Source organism: Hemicordylus capensis, chromosome 1 (assembly GCF_027244095.1).
Source record: "Hemicordylus capensis ecotype Gifberg chromosome 1, rHemCap1.1.pri, whole genome shotgun sequence".
Classification (NCBI taxonomy): Eukaryota; Metazoa; Chordata; class Lepidosauria; order Squamata; family Cordylidae; genus Hemicordylus; species Hemicordylus capensis.
In genome coordinates this window covers 377,652,815-377,671,386 of record NC_069657.1, presented here as the reverse complement: position 1 = coordinate 377,671,386, position 18,572 = coordinate 377,652,815, and the positions used below count along the sequence as shown (strand labels likewise).

Sequence of the window (18,572 nt, the reverse complement as noted above, 5' to 3'; positions counted from 1 at the left end):
GTTGGCCAAGTGTTTGGGTCTCACCCAAATGACTGATAAGGGGAACCCACCATCATGTTCATTTTCAGTTGGTGTTAATGAGTCCTTGGCAGTAAAGTGTTTGAGTCTCACCCAAACACTGATAAGGTGTGCAACCAAACCATCTCCAGGTGTTGTTCATGAATATAAAAAGACAGCAGGACACCCCAGAACTTTGAACCTCAGTGTAGATCTGACGTCTTAGGAAGATGCTATGCACCAGCTGGCGTTAAATGGGTCTGTTCATCATTATCTGGGGTTCCTGACAGTTGAAGAGACGTTTGGTATATCCTTATGTTCTGTAATACTCTTTATGTATTATTTATCTCTACCTAATAAAACTCATTGGCATTTACACTAGTCTGAGCTTATTGTCTTCAAATCCCTGAACCTGTTGGACACTAGCTGGCCACCCGTGCCAAGATGTCTCAATGGACCAATGGCCTGGATCAGTAGGAGATGGCAAGATGGGCCAACTGTGGCCGATACGATTCCTTGGAATTTCATTTTCAATGTTAGTTATCACTCCAACTCATTCTCCAAACCCCTCCCTCCAGCAAAAAATGAGGCCAGAAAGAAAGAAGCTCTAGTTTATATTTGACTGTATTTCAAAGTTGTTGATTGTAAACAAACTTTGTTGAAGGGGAAAAAGAATCACATGACAAGATATCAGAGTGATACTATAAATCCATTCAGTTGTTTTGTTGTTACCACACTTCACGTTTTGGAACTCAGAATTTAGCTCATGGTGTAAAAAACTTGTAAAAATTTATTGCAAGCGTGCCTCTTGTGTAAAACAAAAACCATAGTCACAAAAGTTAGGTCCTCACTTGAACCAAAGAGCCAGAAATACGAATGGGAGCCATACTCAGGAGTAGGATCCTCACATGTGCATTTCCTGAACAGATGCATATGTATAAAATTGTTCTTCAAGGTTTCAAACCAAATGGTAAACAAAACAGCACCGCACATTTAATCTACCATTGACATCTTTGAACAGAACCTTTTAAACACATTTTCTGGAAGGAAATGGAAGCTTGCAACGGAACTGCAATCACTGTTTGTGTTGTGAGCATAGCCTTGATAACACATGGGTAGTTGAGTGCACTTTTCACAACAACAGCACTACAATAGTGTTCTGTACAGTCACTTCATTAGATGGAATGTAAGTTGCAATGGTGGAAAAAGGACAACAAGAATTTGTAGCTCACAGGGTTCATTTTTGAATATACAGTTATCTCCTTTAGTATGACCTTGCCTGTTTAAGTGATATCTACTCCTGAGATCTTGCTATAAAATCTTGATGGATGGTGTAACAGCAATATTTTTGAGTATACAAGAATGGAGCAGAATTGTAGAGGCCTAACTCTGTCAAAGGTCTCTCATATTGGTGGCTTTTAAAATAAATGTTAGAATACCCAGAAAAAGTGAAGTAATTCCCAAGTTTGAATAGCTGGAATCTCAAGCTCCTTTTAAATTAGATAGGAGGAGTTACAAGAACTAAACTGAGTCTTTCAGATCTCAAAATTAGTTTAAATTAATTTTAAATTCCACTTCTCACAACACATCAGGCCGTTTTTAGCCATGTAATACCATCACTGCTAAATGTCAATTTAATTTGGCCAGCTACCTCTTATTGTATTATCTAAATTCCACTATTTTCCAGTATGCAGGGCTTTTTAGAACTTCTGTGCACATGCCAGATCAAAATTTAGCTTAAAAGTTGGAACTCGTGAAACAAAAGCAAACAAGCCATGCTGTAACAACCCTAATTGAACAATGAATTGCTTGCATCTTCCCCGATCACCACACCAATCGTATAAATAGCATCCTCCTATTTTGTGGTGAAGCATGAGGTCTTTGTTAGTTGTACACTTTGACACTGATTAATTTTCCAATGCCAGAACCATATTGTTTTGAGAACAAGCACATAAGAACTGAACTAGGCAACTCTGGAATAATGGGATGCTAGTGCCTCCTAGTTTTCACCTGTTTGGGTTGTATATAAACAGCATTACATGCTCTGCTAAGAAAGAAGGATCCACGTTACAATTTTCCCACCTGGAGGCAGATGTGCAGAAGTCCTGCCTTCCAACTCTGCACCCCACCTGCAGCAGCATCCTTTCCTTGCTTGAAAGTTTTGTTAGAAGAGAGAAATAGGCCATTCATTTTATGGAAAAAAATTGACAAACTAATTGCAACAAAAATATGTTGTTTTTCATACTCAGGAAGATATCCTAATAATACATGCAAAGTCTACCAAAATCAGAGTGACATAAGCTTGGAAAGATGCACCTTTTTTGAACGCAGGTTGGTCCCGTTCACTTAAAACATGTGCAAAATTAAAGGCAAGTACACACTTGTTGACTTCACCTTAGATTGTACCATACCTAAGATGCTTAGCTTCATTTGGTCAGTTAAAGAAAGCTGAGAGTTGTATAGATACATGCCATATTGGGGACATCCATATCTCTCATAGGCAAAAAGACAACTGATAACTTACCAGGCTGGCAACTTCCATCTATGTGCCGGAATCTGGCCCATCCTGGGAGTGAGTATTATACAAATGGTGAAACTTTTCAAGGATAGCCACAGTGTCTTGGAATCTATTTCATACACTTCAACCCCTTGTATGTCACTGAATGAAATGCTGTGGGTCAAATGCACAGTGGCTTGGGTTGTGGACCCATTTCCCTCTTCTTGCAGTCTTGGGCACTGTCTAAAGGCAGCGGTTACCAGTGGCCATTGAGGCTAGGGATGGAGGAAAATGGATCCAGTAACATCTGAGGACTCATGGTTGGTAACCCCTGAATGATCTAAGGGACTAATTCACTTGAGCTGTACATAGAACAGAAAGGAATGAAAGGAGGTTTTTAATTAACATTCCTATATCTTTTTGCTACTTGTAGTGTATGTGATATTTATAGTGATGGAGGTAGAAACTGGTTAGAGACAACTGCACAACCACTTCCTTTGCAATATTTACAGAAAAAACCTATTTGAGATTGCATCATGGGTATAGGCCCAGTCAATAAATATTTGTGTTCCTTTAATTGAACACAATTTTTAAATTCCTGGACCAACAGAGGATCAGATATTTGTGCATTCTAAGTTTATGTTGCTCTGAGTAAAAATCAAATACAGCAATGGTGGTCTTCCCTCACTTCAATTTTGGTAAATGTTGGATATGTTGATCAGGATATCTTTTGAGTATGAAAATCTACATATTTCTGTTGCAATTGGTTGAGGTAAAATTGTAAAATAACTGGCCTAAAATGCAATGTATGCTACTTAATTCTCATAACCCCCCGTTTCTCTTCCATCCAGTAAATTGTGGTACTTTCAAGTATCTATACATGCTTACAAGGTTAGCTGAGTTAAATACTCCTCACTTCACTCAACTAGTCAATATGTTGCCCAAGCACTGCATCACTGGTGTCTCAAGGAATGGGACTGTGGTCCTTTCAAAGTATTTAATCAACCCCAGTTCTGTACTTATTTTCCAATAAAGATTCGTGATACACAACGGTTGATGGATAGTTGAATGATGATGTTACTTACACCTAAGTATTGTATGAACCACTTTAATATCAAAGTAACTACTTCTCAGAGTGATATGTCTACAGTATATGCTTTTTTAAAAAGACTTTACAGTGTCTAATGTAGTTCAGCAGAGCTGCTGATGTCAGGAGTACGCCAAGATCCCATTGAGCAGCAATCAGTATTAAGGGAAATGCTGCTTATTATATGAAGTGGTGTGTTCTCCCTCTGATATCTTTGCCGTGGATCTACATAGACTCATTCGGCGGCCCTCATGAGGGCTCATCATCACAGTGATTGCCATAAATATACCCTGTCTTGATTTGGATGAAATTTACAAACACACCTATGTACGAAACAGCCCAGCTTCATTACTCAAAAGTGACTAACATCTTTATCCTGTGTTTTTGAGCTGACATTACATCACATACCAGGGTGTTGAGCAGTGTTCCCTCTAAGAGAGATTCCCAGATGTTGACTACAACTCCCAGAATCCCCAACTGCAATGGCTTTTGTTTGGGGATTATGGGAGTTGTAGTCAACCACATCTGAGAATCCCTGTTAGAAGGAACACTGGTGTTGAGCTGCCGCACCCCTCTCTAAGCAAGCACATACAGAATGGCATATGAAGACAAGATCAGGCTGTAAGTCTCCAAGAGGAAAATCACTCTTCAGCACTAGTGATGCTTTGGAAATAAGACTTAGCTTGCATAAATTAGATTTCAAAATACATAAATAGTAGGATTGAAAAATGATTAATAGTAAAGGAAAATGATCCCTTATTTTCTAGAAGACATTCTTACCAAATGAAAACCACTAGTAAAATCATGTGCACTACTTTGTGGATGGGGCTCAAGATACCTACGGAACACCGCAGGGTTGTGCAAACAGCAATTAGGACACTTCAGTCTGACAGAGAAGGTATAGTTGGTAAAAATAAGTAATGAAAACTGTTGTTTATTATGAAGCATTGCTCAATGTTGACATTAACCTCCACTAACAGTCCGAGGCAAACAGTGAACTCCCCACATATAGGGCAAGTTCATGGGTTAAGTACTGAGTAACTAGTAAGTAGGATGTCCAATTGTGTGTGAAAAGGAAGTGCTTGACAAAGGATTAGCCCTTGTATTTCACTGCATTAAGAAGAATAAACTGAGGAGGAGTTGGGCACACAAGGTGGTGGTTCTAATGTTTCAGATATGTCACTTATGCTATAGCCAAGTTAATACCTCACATCCAGGCTTACCTCTGGTTTCCACATTTTTTAAAACAGACTGGGCTGCAGTCAGTCTATGTATGCATCACTGATATCTCAGAACATTAATGTGGCTTGTTACAGTGGCAAACAAGGAGGCCCACAGAATCCTGGAATCGTTTCACTATACTGGTCAACATTTAAACTGCTCAATTGAATTCATTCTACGATGTATCCTGGAAAAGGTCAAGGAAGACATCGTGCATCCTCAGGCAAATTTAGATATGCCTCTTTAGGAAGGCCTGTTACTTCTGCCATCTCTGCTGTGGACTCTGTAGAAATCCATTGGGCAGTAAGAGAGAAGCTTACTATTCAACACTGGAAATGTTTCTATTACTAGGTATCGTAAGCAGTGCTTCATAGGCTACAGATCTCCTTCTGGTAGCAGCTAGAGCTTCCCCTTATGGCAAGTTACTCTTATAATCAGGAAGAGGTTGACAGGACTGTTTCTGGTGACTCCATTGGGCTTTGTTTCTGGGCCAACTGCTCAGAAAAGACTTGAGATGCCACTGTACACTAGGCAATATTCCTCTCCAGGTCAAGGTTGCTGCTTCTCTGTGAGGTACCTGTTATCTGCTTTAGGCCCTGAAAGACTACATTATACAACAATGAATATTTATTTACCACTTTTCAACAAAAGTTCCCAAAGTGGTTTGCATGGATATAAATAAAATGGCTCCCTGTCCACAAAGAGCTCACAATCTGAAAGGGAAACATAAGATAGACACTAGCAACAGCCACTGGAGGGGTTCTGTGCTGGAGTTGGGTAGGGCCAGTTGTTCTCCCGCTGCTAAATAAAAAAGAATCACCACTTTTAAAAGGTGCCTTTTTGCTCAGTTAGCAGGGGACTAGTGGTTGCAATGAGCAACTCAGAGAAAAATCCTTCTTTCTCAATATTGAGTGACTCTGAATCATAAATCAAGGCTTCTATGAAACTGTAACCAAAGGATCATGAATTGTTTCATCTATTTGGAAAACAGCACTGCAGAACTATTTGAGCTGACTGTTTTTGTGACTCAATGTGGATGGAAATTACAACATATAATACACACCCAGTTGCTGGACGGACACCCTTTCCTAATACTAGGCTTCACACATGCTGTAATCACCAAGTTTTCTCCATCCCCAAGCACTTATAGCAGGCTACAGTACAGTACACTAGAGCCCAACTGTGAAAGGTAACTCTGGTATATCATTAAACCTTAACAGAACAGGTGCTATAGTTATTTGCATGGGATGTAAATAGTGGAGTCATTTCCACCATTTTTGTGGGAAATGAGTCCTTTATCAGAGTCAACCATACTACCAGATCTCAGATGGAAATAACCTGATTAGCAAGATTTAAGTTGGATCATGTACACTAGGGAAATGTTACACTAACTAGCTAGAATCCATCTGATATTCAAAAGTGATTTGTGGTTAGATGTCGTTCACATATTGGCCAGATTTACCCCAAAGTCCCTGCGAGTTATCGGGGAGCAGTTCACACACAATTCAGGTTTCTCATAGTGCATTACAGCGTAGCCCAATTTATATCTGGGGTTAAAAAAAAATCTACTATTTGTGTCGGTTTTTTGGGGACAACTTTGAGTTTCAGTAAAGCCTCCCAGTAAATGCATGGTAAAGCCTGCTCTTTGGTAAACCCAAAGAGCAAGTGTTTATAGAATCCTTAATCTTAACTACCTTCTCACCCTAAAATTAAGGAGTATCACATCTGTTGCATTAGTATGGTTTTAAAAGCACTCTCCTCCGCTCTTTAGCTGGAAGGCATTATAGAAGGGCAAAATGCAGATATGGTGGATGTCTAACCCTCAAACATCACTGAAATCAGCATTTGTGGAGGCAGCCTATACCTAGAGGAAGCCTCAGGATGCACTCGAAGAGGGCTCATGAGCTGCCGGGTCAGGAAGGATTCCATTTGGCAACTGCTGGAAGAACAAAGCCTGCAGCAGTGTGCAAGTGGAGCATCAATCAAAGGTTCTAAAGAGGCCAATTTTGAGTCTGTCTCTTTTTTTGCAGAACTTTGGAAATGTCTTTCTTCATAGGTTAAGGTTATAAGATTGCAAAATAATGATAGCCCCAACTCACTTATTTAATGACATGAGAGAACTGCGTGTAGGAATATAGGAAGCTGCCATATACTGGGTCAGGCCATTGGTCCATCTAGCTCAGTATTGTCTACCCAGACTGGCATTTCCAGGGTTGCAAGCAGGAATCTCTCTCAGCCCTATCTTGGAGAAGCCAGGGAAAGAAATTGGAACCTAGATGCTCTTCCCAAAGCAGCTCCATCCCCTGAGGGGAATATTTTACAGTGCACACACATCAAGTCTCCCTTTCATATGCAACCAGGGTGGACCCTCCTTAGCTAAGGGGACAAGTCATGCTTGCTATCACAAGACCAGCTCTCCTGGCCATGTAGAAACAAGGGTTTTGAAAAATCAAAACTATCTGTTAATGGGGAAAGAGACAAAAACAATGACTAAAAGCAAAGCAGAGCACATAAGTGAACACTTCTTTTAAAAAGACATTTCTATATTTCTCCTAACTGTCAAATGGATAAATAGGGAAAGACCAAAAGCAACAGTGGACAATGTCCCAGTGAGCATTTCTAACAGAGTTCTAAATAGGAGCAAACTTGATTTGCATTGATATTTCAGTTAGTGTGGTGTTTTTGCTTAATCCATTCCTTGATTCTAGCCAGCTTTTGAACAGTGCTTTAATTATTTTTATTCCAGTCCTGGAGTAGAGGTGCAGCCAACAAACAACCAGCAGCAAAAGCACTGAAGGTAGACTGCACTTGCCTCTGTAAATAATATCTGTCTCATTAAACCATTAATATTCCTGATTCAACTCCACTGTCTTGTCCTTGCATACCACAACTCTTTCCTCTGGATTCTACAGTTGATTGATTAAGTGCCATCAAGTTGGTGTCGACTCTTAGCAACCACATAGATTCTACAGTTAGCAATACCTAATGTTATGCTTCATAATAAATAACGCAGAAAGAACATTTTAACACATGGAAGCACAATACGTGGTGAGAATGTGCTGTGCATAGAGTGTAGTTTGCATATTACATTGCCTGACAGTTCTTTGAAGTGGTGTGGCAGAGATACAGCACACAAAGGGCCTGATCCAGCTCTAATCCTGGGCAACTTGTTGCACAACAATCTGTTATGCATAACAAGTTGTGCTTGTGCATAACAATTGGTGCCACAGATAAGGGTGCACTTGATGCATCCATCAAAAGATGCATCAGGCCAGTTGATGACAAGTATCGCAATGTAGATGGTATCCACATCCAGATAAGCATCTGCATCAATTACACATGCAGAAGACTGCTTCCATGCATGCATCTTTGGGGTGAAGAAAAATAACTTTTGCTCTCTTCTCTTATATGTGCTTTGAGCTGCTTAATTTTAAGTGGCACTTAATACATGATAATCTCTCTCTCTCTCTCTCTCTCTCTCTCACACACACACACACACACACACGCACACAAACACACACCCATCCCATCTCCTTTGCTGATTAACTGCAAGAGATGATAATGGCAAGAATCCTTGCAGACTGGTCACGTGAACAGTGCAACAGTAGTTTTACCTGTCAGGTTATCCAGAGATAACTGCAGATATCGGAGTAAGATCAGCTGTGATCTTATCTTTTGGCAACCTAATAGGGGCTGACATACCACACAGCCTCCTGCACACATTTAGGGCACTGCAGTGTCTTCCTAATGGCAATTGCCAGAGCGCGCACCTGCAGAAATGCTGAAATTGCACACGGAACTTGCATAATCATATGGTTGTGAAACTGTGCAAGTGTGCACTTTTGCAATTTCCAGTAGGAAGACACAGGAGTGCGCGTGGTGCATTAAACATGAGTGGGAGGCAGAGTGGTTTGTCTGGCAGAGATGTTAATTTAATTATCCCAACTGGTCAGCATTTTGTGCAGATGCTTTCCAATGATGGACTTCAATGGACTTATGTATTGCAAACATTAACAGTCACCTAACATGGATTTAAAAAACAAGAAGCCATGTGGAATCTGTGAGACTAAGGGCATGATCCAGACAAAGTTAAGTCTTGTTAAATCCTGTTGATTTCAGTGGGAGAATTTTAGACTTTGGTCCTGATCCAATTGTATGTGACTATTGAAACTGAAGTTGTGTGTGTTGTGTAACCCTAGTCAGTTGTGTAACCCTAGTTGTGTAACCAATCTAGCCTATTAGATTGACAGTATTGCCTATCAATTGGAGGGGGGAGGGGCTGGACTTAGTAGAACTGCCTCTTCTTTCCTTGAACAGCTCTTTGGGGCTATTGCCTGTGATCTGACAAGGCTCTACACACACAGTTTTGGCTAAAGCACTCACATGCTTTAACAAGGATTTTAGATATTAATAGGGTGGTTAGTTATTGTTGCTAACACAGACTGATATGGATAGAATTAGACATAAAGGAGTTAGTTACCCTTGAAACCATCTCTCTGTACAAAATCAAGATGGCCAAGGAGTGGTATATGAGTGGATTTTTGTAAGCACACTACAGAAGCAAGTTCATGTGGGGAGTGAAGAGTTTAAATCCAACTTAGTGTTTATATTAGTACAGGGCTTATAACCTGCAGTAATGCACCCATGATAGGAAACAGACAGTGCTAACATAACCATATCAATAATGCCTCTGAATACCAGTTGTAGGGGAACAACAGCAGGAGAGAGGGCATGCCCTCACCTCTTGTTTGTGGGCTTCCCACAGGCATCTGGTGGGCCACTGTGTGAAACAGGATGCTGGACTAGATAGGCCTTGGGCCTGATCCAGCAGGGCTGTTCTTATGTTCTTAACAATCAGTGGTTATGAAAGGTTTACATTTGTGCCCTTGAACCTTTCACCAGTTCAGTCCTGATATAGCAATCAATCAACCAACCAACCAATCAATCAATTTAACATATTTCTACACTGCCCAAAACATGTGCCTCTGGGCAGTGACATATTAGTGACTTCAGTGTCTCAGAGACAGACATGTTGTTTCATGGTGAAAGAAGAACTAAAGGGAATTTTACAACAAAGGAATATGTAACAAGAAAACTACCATGCTAAAATGCTGTTGTTTTTTAAAAGGTAACCACACAAAAAGTTAATTGATATGATTTGCAAAGTTTAAAAGAGAAAAATAAGATGCTTTCTAGACAAAAAACCAAAACAAAACAATTTCCCACATCCTGTCAACAATAATGAAAGAGAAAGATTACTGTTGACACTCACTTGATTCTTGGTACCCTTGACAAGGAAAATTATCCAAGTAAGCTTTGAAGAGCTGTCATTCGGTGCTCTGCCACTGAATACCCAAATGAAGGAACCGAATGCATGTCAAGTAGGAGCATTTCAAGCTGAAAACTGATTCCCCAAATAGCCTGCAGCCATGTTGTCATTTTCCAGCCACAATGGAGGAAAATATTTCTCTATAAAAACCTGACCCTGTGTTAGCCCCAATTAGTATTCACTCTAAAGAAGCGGTACTCAGGAGTCACTTCCTACGGCAAAACTAGGGCCTGGTGAAATGTTAACACAAGCAAGGTTGTTATTTTGTTAAGTGTCTGCTTCTGTGTTGCCATAGAGTTCTACAAGATATAATCTTGTTCTAATGATTGACACTGAAGTCAGTAGTAAGAGCATCTTCTTCAGTGAATTTTAACCTGACCCTTTGGAAGGTACGAAACGTAGCTTAGTGGGTGCAATGTCTTAATGGGTGAGTTAAGAGGGCCAGATAAAGGTGGTTCCACTGACATTCATGAGCACTTGTTTCTTCCACTCATCTTTCAGAACTGAGCAGTGTTCTCTGTAACTGGGATTTCCAGATGTTGTTGACTACAACTCCCATCATCCCCAGCCAAAGGCCATCGAAGCTGAGGGTGATTGCAGCTGTTGTTGTTGTCAATAACATTTGGGAATCCCTGTTATGGGGAACACTGGAGTTGGCTACTTCTAAGGAAGTACCTTATGCGACCCCAGTGGGAGGAAGCAAAAGAGATTGGAGAGGCGGGAAATATCCTTGGACACTGGTGAGACGCAGAGCCTAATTCACTGAGTGCAGACACTGCAGCCGGGATAGCCTGGTTGTGTGGCTCTGCAGCCGGCATGTGTACAATGTTGCCTGATAACAAAGGACTGTGAGAGGGTTTCCACAGCATGCTGTCAGAACTCATGGTCCCTGGCCATTCAAGAGAGCACCATAGCACAGCATCACTGCTTCCCTTTCTGGAAAGAGCCATGCCACCACCAGACTATCCTAGTTCTATGACTCAGGGATGTAAACCTGGCTAGAACAGTGCACCTCTTTCAGTCTCTCAGGAACTTTGTCCCCTGGTAGCTACTAGGGCGAGTAGATGTGAAATAACTTCCCATCAGAAAGCTTCCAATGAGATTTCCCACCCCCACCCCGCCTGCAAGGAGCTGTTAATGTGCGTGCGGTAGTGAGATCCTCCTCTGTGCCTTTACTTGTGTGACACCTTGTGCTGAAGTGGCCATCTCCTCCAGCAACAGAGGCTAAATTTGAAATGATCATGGGAAGATGGTGGGCCACAGGCAAACTGCATATTTTAGTGCACAACCCCTTCATACCAGGATATGGCTGGTGGCACCATCTGTGCTGTTTGAGTGTGAAGTTTCAATACAACAATGTTTAGGATGCTTTTGGGCTGGTTAATAATGCCTTCATGTTTGAACTTACAGTCTAGCAAGTATAATATTTTGCTTGCAGACCGAACTGCAGCAAAGCATCAGGACAGCTCAATAACTAGGGGAGGAAGGGGGAATGCTAGAAACTGAAAATATTGTTTGGGCAGTGGGAGCTTTAGCCCACATAACCTTACATGACCATAATTCTGAGATACTTTAAGGTGCCATCAGACTCTTACATAATTTTTGCCAGTACATGGCTTCTCTTCTGGAATTTGTCACTGGAGAAAAAAGTGGTCAACGAAAGGAGGACAGACTGAAAGAACGGCAACAGTCAACCGCACTTTCAGCATCAGTGTGAAATTTTCAGCATCCAGTGTGAAATCCTTCGAATATAGCTAAATGGTCATGTCTAGGTACAGACGAATCCTGACAACTGCGTGGATTTGGATGTTCCTCAGCAAATCTAGAAACATACAGCCTCTCTGGCCAGCTGCTTTTAGACTACATGGAAGTGTGTAGTTCTGGATTATATCTAGAGAAAAGGTAATGCTCAAACAAGCAGTTCCATGGAGAAACCATCAAAATCCCAAATTCTGTCATGATGGTCATTTTCTTTTTAAAATGGGCCCTGATTTTAGCACATGGCTGCCTGGCTGTATCAGCAGATTCAGAATTTATCTAGGCTGAATTTCTATTTCATCTAATGGGATGCCACATAAACAATGATAAGCTGCATGTGCTTTGTAAAACATATCCTCTCCATTTTTGTTTAACATTCTAAATGAACAGTAAAAAAAACCCAACACAGCAAATATTTCTCATTTCCTGATGTGATGAAAAGCAATGGTCCCTGACAGCAGCTTTGATCTTTGGGAGAGGATAAGATGGGCACCCACCTTAAGTACATTGATTTCATGAGTTATGGATTGATGTTCTTTCCATGGATGTTCTTTCCTTCCTTCCCCTTTAGCTCTTAGTGAAAACCTTCTACCATAGAGTCTCGTAACTATTGGCCATTGGTGACACAAAACTCAGAGTAGTCTCCCTGTTACTGATGGCTGTTCACAAGCAATAAAAAATTAATTTTGTTCCTGTGATGTTAGGGTATATACCAGCTTGGCATTTTTACCATAAAACATGACTCTTTTTGGATAAGTAATTTTGCAAATGTACAACTATTGTGGGAAATCTCCATTTCTAGCAACTCCTGAAGAAGATCTTCAGAGTGCTACTACAAAATGCATTTCTGTTGGTAGACTATTCTTGCCTAACACTTTTGTGAAATGTACAGTAACTCAGTCTTGCCTGGGGGCAGGGTGGGGAGGACAGGAAGAAAATGGGAGGAAACAACACATTACAATATGGTACCAATCAAAAGATGCTCACACATGGTAATGCATTATGTGCTACTAGTACTGTATGCACAAACATGCACACACACAAAACCAAAAATCAGATGTAATTACAATTTGCGTCTGCATGGAGAGAGTTTGAAGGGAAGGGTCACCCTCCTCTGTTCTACTCATGGGTCATAGAGTCACTTTGTTTGTTCACATGCAGTGGCATTCTGCAGTGCAGAGGACATCCCTCTGGTCTGCCTTCTTTTGTCCTGAATTGTGGGATTGTATGAAGTTTGCCCAGATGGAAAAGCTCAAAAGGCTGCTACTACATTCATAGGATAATCCATGGGGTGGGCCATATATGCTGACACAGCTGTAGAAGAAACTGAATATCCTACTAAAGTCAAGGAGAAGTTGGTGCTTCAGATATCCAGCATTTCTTTGAGATGTGATGCTGCAGGGACCAGGGCAGCGGGGTGGGGGGGGGAGTGCCATATTTTATTTATTAAATGCAATCTGTTATGCTTCTGTTATGCCACCATTGGAGTCAATATCAACGCGCACATTGTCTTCAGCAGTGGCAAAATGACTTTTGCTTTGATTGGTAAACCTTCCAGTTTCTAATCACTTGTTTATTTTTTAAAAAGACTACTTTCCCCTAAATTATATTCTGTACTACAATTCAAAAGCATTGCAAGAAAATAAAATCTTCATCTGTCTACTAAGTCTCAGTTGCCATTGTCTAGGAACAGGCTTGCAAAATAGATCTATACATTTTTAAATATTTCTCTTCTAGAGGCCTCCTCCAGACTCCGCTCCAGCTGCTGAGCATTCTCAACCACACAACATGTGGCACCTTTACTGTGTATCTCAGTCACACAACCCTACACCAAAGGTGCTTGACTGTGATGCCAGTTTGAAGCGCTTAGCCGCTTTTGTCTGGGAGGGGACAGGGAGAAGGGCTCATGTGACAACTAACACCCTGTTGGACAAATTGCATTAAGAAATAACTACTAACTTAAATTCACTTCTGGTGTACAAATGCCCATGGAGCATTCGCAGGTGCAACTTCCATGCGGTGCTCTCTCCAAGGGCCTTTGATTACCAGCAGTGCCTTCAGCACAGCCTCCACCATCCTCATGGCTTCCCTCCTCATTTTTTTCAAATGGGGAACCACACGGCTGGAGAGATTTGCAAGTTCCCCACTTCGGTATTCCAGAGTCGCAGTCTCCTTGTCCTCCTCCTCTTCCCCTCTCTGCTCTTGACCTGAGCCGTGAGGAACGCTCCATCAATTGGAAGGTGAAATATCCTCCAAGCCCAGCAGCTCCTTGACCAGTCTCTCACCAAACTGCACTCGGCTGTACTTTTTCACATGGTAGGCATCTGACATTTTGTACAGGATGTAGGCATTGTTTATGGCAATGCTGATGGCAAACCAGAACACTTGTTGCCAGGTCTTGTTTGGTTTATGAGAAATGAAATACCTAGAAAGCACAAGAAGGGAGGGAGGGAGGGAGGGAAAGAAATCCAAGCGTCATTAAAGCTGTCTCTAAGACACGAAGGAGGGTTTGTGTCCTTAACAGTGCAGAAGCCAGACATAAGGCAGAGGCTGACATACTGCACAATGATACGTCAAACTAGTAACAGTGCATGAACTCATAAAGTTGCACAAATATAAAAACTGTGCAAATGATGTCATGTAACATTTGCACAGTTCTAGAATCTGTGCAATTTGAGTGCACACAACACTGCTAAGCTGGCGTACCATTGTGCAGTATTTCAGCCAGAATGCTTTGACCGTATATGTTGCACTTAGGGAAGCTGCAAATGAACAAACCAACCATAGCTGTTGATTTCTGTTGCTAATTTCTCCATAAGCATTTATAGAGCTGTCAAACTAGGAGAGAGGATATACTACATAACACAGCTGCTGAACAGATAAGGCTGGACAAGGTATTTGTTTCAAATATTGAAGACTCCTGCAGGGGGCACAGCAAAGTTGGAGTGGGCCCTGGGATTCCCCTTAGGAGATGGGCCTCTCTGGGAAGAATATCTGTATGCTTGCATGCAGAAGGTTCCAAGTTCCCTCCCTGGCATCTCCAAGAAAGGGCTGAGAGAGACTCCTGCCTGCAACCCTGGAGGAGCCACTGCCAGTCTGGGTAGAAAATAGTGAGCGAGATGGACCAATGGTCTGACTCAGTAGAAGGCAGATTCCTATGTTCCTATGTAAGTGAAGATGCCCTCCTGCCTTCCTCCTCCCACTCACGTTTTTAATATGCCACAGCCAAAAACTGTGAGACTCCCATCAGTAAAGCTTGCCAATATTGGTGGCAAGAAAAGACAAGCCAAGTTAATCTGCCCTGGAACCATACAAAAGGTCCCGCATTGGAAACAATGGAAGTCGCATAATGCAAGTGCCCACTCGTCATTTTAGCTCGCTGTGCAACTTCCCACCTCTCAACACCATTGGGTTGTCTTTCATTTCACAGCAGGAGCAGCCTTGGCGGGTCCCTAATGCTGGCAGCCCACAGTGTGGAATGTCAACCAATTTTTTAAAGGCAAACGTTTCGCCTAAATTGGAGATGATAGAGATCAGGAAATGTGATGGCTGGTTAGCTTATAGCATAAAGGTGTGCAAGGACATTACCGCTGACTACCACCACCACCACTCTACCGCTCTCCTGTCTTAATTTCGCATGATGGGAGTGAACTGAATCTCCATTGGTTGTTTTACAAGTAAGTTTCTTCTTCCAGACAACATTGCTATTTGTTAATCTTTTAAATGGATGGAGATGTGAAGTGGCAGTGCCTGGTACGTTGGACCTAAACTCTATGCTTTTCTCACTCCATTTATAGGATGTCTCAAGCGCAGGTCTGCTGTTTTTCAGTTAGGCCTACCTAATTTTCAAGTCTGAGTGCATCTGTATTAACTTGTTCAGAGAGACTGCTTTGAATTGCTTCTCCCTGCTCTTCCTCTGAGAAGCCTAAGCATTTTAATTAAAAAATTTCTGGGAAAAGATTTTCTAAAATGATTAAGAAAAACCAAACTCCAGCTCTCAAATCTAGTTCTTAAATTGCATGACAGCTGTGCCCTTCATCCAAACGCCGGATATTGCCTTATAAAATGCTCAAACAGAAATCTGTGAAAGCTCGATTTTGAGGCTTTGGATATCTTCCTATGGAAGCAGCCTGTTTATAAGGAGATCTAACCTTGCTTTGTATTTCTTTGGAGCAAATAAAACAAACTCTGTACAACTTCATGGCCTTAGTTTACTACTACTTTTTGCATCTTCCAGGCTCATGTTCTGGTGGGAACGCAGCTGCTGAGCTGGCAAACTCCAGTGGCTACAATGTTAGCTTTTTTTGGGTTGTTTTTACTTGTAAGTGATTTGCAAAATGGATTTCAACAGACCCTTGAAGATTAAAAAAAAGGGATTTCCAAACTTTTTTGGGGTGTGTGTATGTCCAGTTATTTCCCATTTCCAGCTTTAGAGGCTCATGCCAAATGTCAGCCCCACAACCCCCTGGAGTCCTAGGTGGACACCTATGACTTCCAGGAAAGCTGCTTCGCCTTCTTGTTACAAATAAATCAACACACTGAAGTTGTGTGACATATTGTCAAGGATGCACTCATTTTGAGAACACATTTTCTTTTAACCCTGGGCTCCTGTAGGCATCTGCTTCTGGATCTGGAAACTGATCACCATGATATTTTGTTATATTCAGGAGACTATGATGCATATTCATATCCCGCTCCTCAACCAAAGTTCTCACAGTAGTTTACACAGAGAAATAAATTAGACATTAAAAAGATGGCCCCCTATCCCCAAAGGGCTCACAATCTATAAAGAAACAAAAGGCAGGTACCAGCAACAGCCACTGGAGGGATGCTGTGTTGGGGTTGGATATGGCCAGTTGCTTCCCCCCTGCTATATATAAGAGAATCACCACAGACGGGCAACCTGTAATGTACTGAGGAATGTTGAGTACAACCCTAGTTCCATACTCAGTCAAAGATCCATTTCAATTGTACAAAAATCAAACACTGTACAGCTCTTTCTAGAGTGAACCATTTCAGAAATGCAGGTAAGGGAACCATGTTTTTGAATCCGTCCCAAAACAAAAAAAAAATCCCTGCATGCGAGAAGCTTGTATTAGTCTTGGTAAGCCACAACACTCTTTGCTGTTGTACAACGTGGCTATTTGCTGCAACGTGGCTTTTCCTTTGGAAGGGAGGAAAGGACATACAAAAACCAAGATGACCCTGTGTTTGTCTGATGTGGTTGCTGCGCTTCAGCAATGCATAAACCCTCTTTTGGAAGGTTTAAAAAAAATATTGCAAAGGAGCCAGTTCTAACAAGGATCTGGATGTAGCATTTCCTTGGTTTAATCCTCTCTGGCACATCCTGGGAACAAGTTTATGAATTCTGGCCAGACTGCTTTCTCCTTCCTGGAACTCTGAATTGAAATGCTAATCAGCTGGTTGCCAAGCAGGGAGTGTGCTTGCCCAGTTCTGAGGCGTGATGTCATTCGTGCCTTGCCCAGCTCTAATTGGCTTTCCTGAAGCCCTGTCTTTGAGGTGCAACATTGATTGGTCCATGTTACAAAAGGTGGTGATAGAAACCTTTGCTCAATCTGGAAGGCTCTGCATTTAGGTTTCCCTTCTTTCTTTTTTTAAAAAGACCTGATCTTTTTTTGTTTAAAGTTGCTCTCTTTGTCCATTCTGCTTGATGGCTGCTGGAGGTCACATTTATTTTTATTATTTATTTATTATTAAAAAATTTATACCGCCCTTCCAAAAGGCTCAGGGCGGTTGACATGACTCAAGCCAACTTGGAACAGAGTGAAGTAAAGAACTTTTTGGAACATTTACATAATCCAGAGCACTGCCTGGTGCCTAGACCATAAGCATCTGCCTGAGGAATCTTCCCTTTTGCTATTTTTATGCCATTGACAACCACTTTCTCCGATTAAATAAAAGTGGTTTATTACAGAGAGGGATTAGTCATCAATGGCAAACAACAAAAAGGAGGATTACTCAGGCAGATGCTTTTCTTCACTGTCTGTGTTCAGTCTGATTGGGGATCAGCATTGCACTCAAAGTGCCTCCTTACACTAGTTAAACACATTCTTGAAAGGGCTTTCTGTCCAGATTAGCAAGGAGAACTTGGGACGACGGCGAAGGTAGAAAAGTGAACCCAAGCCTTAAGGATGGTCTTCCTTTTGGCTTGTGTGAATCTTGGAGCATCTTGAGCACCATAAGACACTGGTGGTGGCAGCTGCTGAGAAACATACTCTGCTAATGTTTAAAATGCAGAATGGACTTGGACTGAGGATAGAAACGGATGTGATGTGGTTGGATCTCCCAACATGGGTCTCTCCCACCCACCCACACACTTTAAAGCAGCCATGTGCAGCAGAATTTGACTGCAGCAGGGTGCTGGAGATGCAGCTCCTGCATGGCCTTAGCACCAGCAACCCTACTGACCACTAGGGGCACTAGGAACAGCCATTAAAGGCATTCCCTCCCTGACCATGCTCTCTCTACTCTCATTCCCCTTTGTTAGACTGATAGTCTCAGTTTTCATTCTTTCCCCTGGAGAGAGAATCTTCCTTCTTCTCCCTCCCCCCTTCCTGTACGTAGCTTGCAATGAGGCATGTAGGTCTCAGTCTATCTCCCTGATGGATTTCCCAAATAAACTACTTTATTTGGAACTTTAACTCCATGACTCCAGACAATAT

General features: G+C 41.7%; 1 protein-coding gene across 2 annotated transcripts in view; it reads right to left on the bottom strand.

Moving 5' to 3' along the window:
- Positions 1 to 603: 603 nt before the first annotated feature.
- The window catches only part of PGBD5 (piggyBac transposable element derived 5), a 118,589-nt gene continuing 100,620 nt past the window's right edge, over positions 604 to 18,572 (bottom strand). For both annotated transcript variants that reach the window (XM_053298303.1, XM_053298293.1), the window contains exon 7: positions 604 to 14,314. In XM_053298303.1, the coding sequence (XP_053154278.1) occupies positions 14,119 to 14,314 (196 nt within the window). In that variant the 3' untranslated portion in view covers positions 604 to 14,118. The remainder of the gene's footprint in view (positions 14,315 to 18,572) is intronic.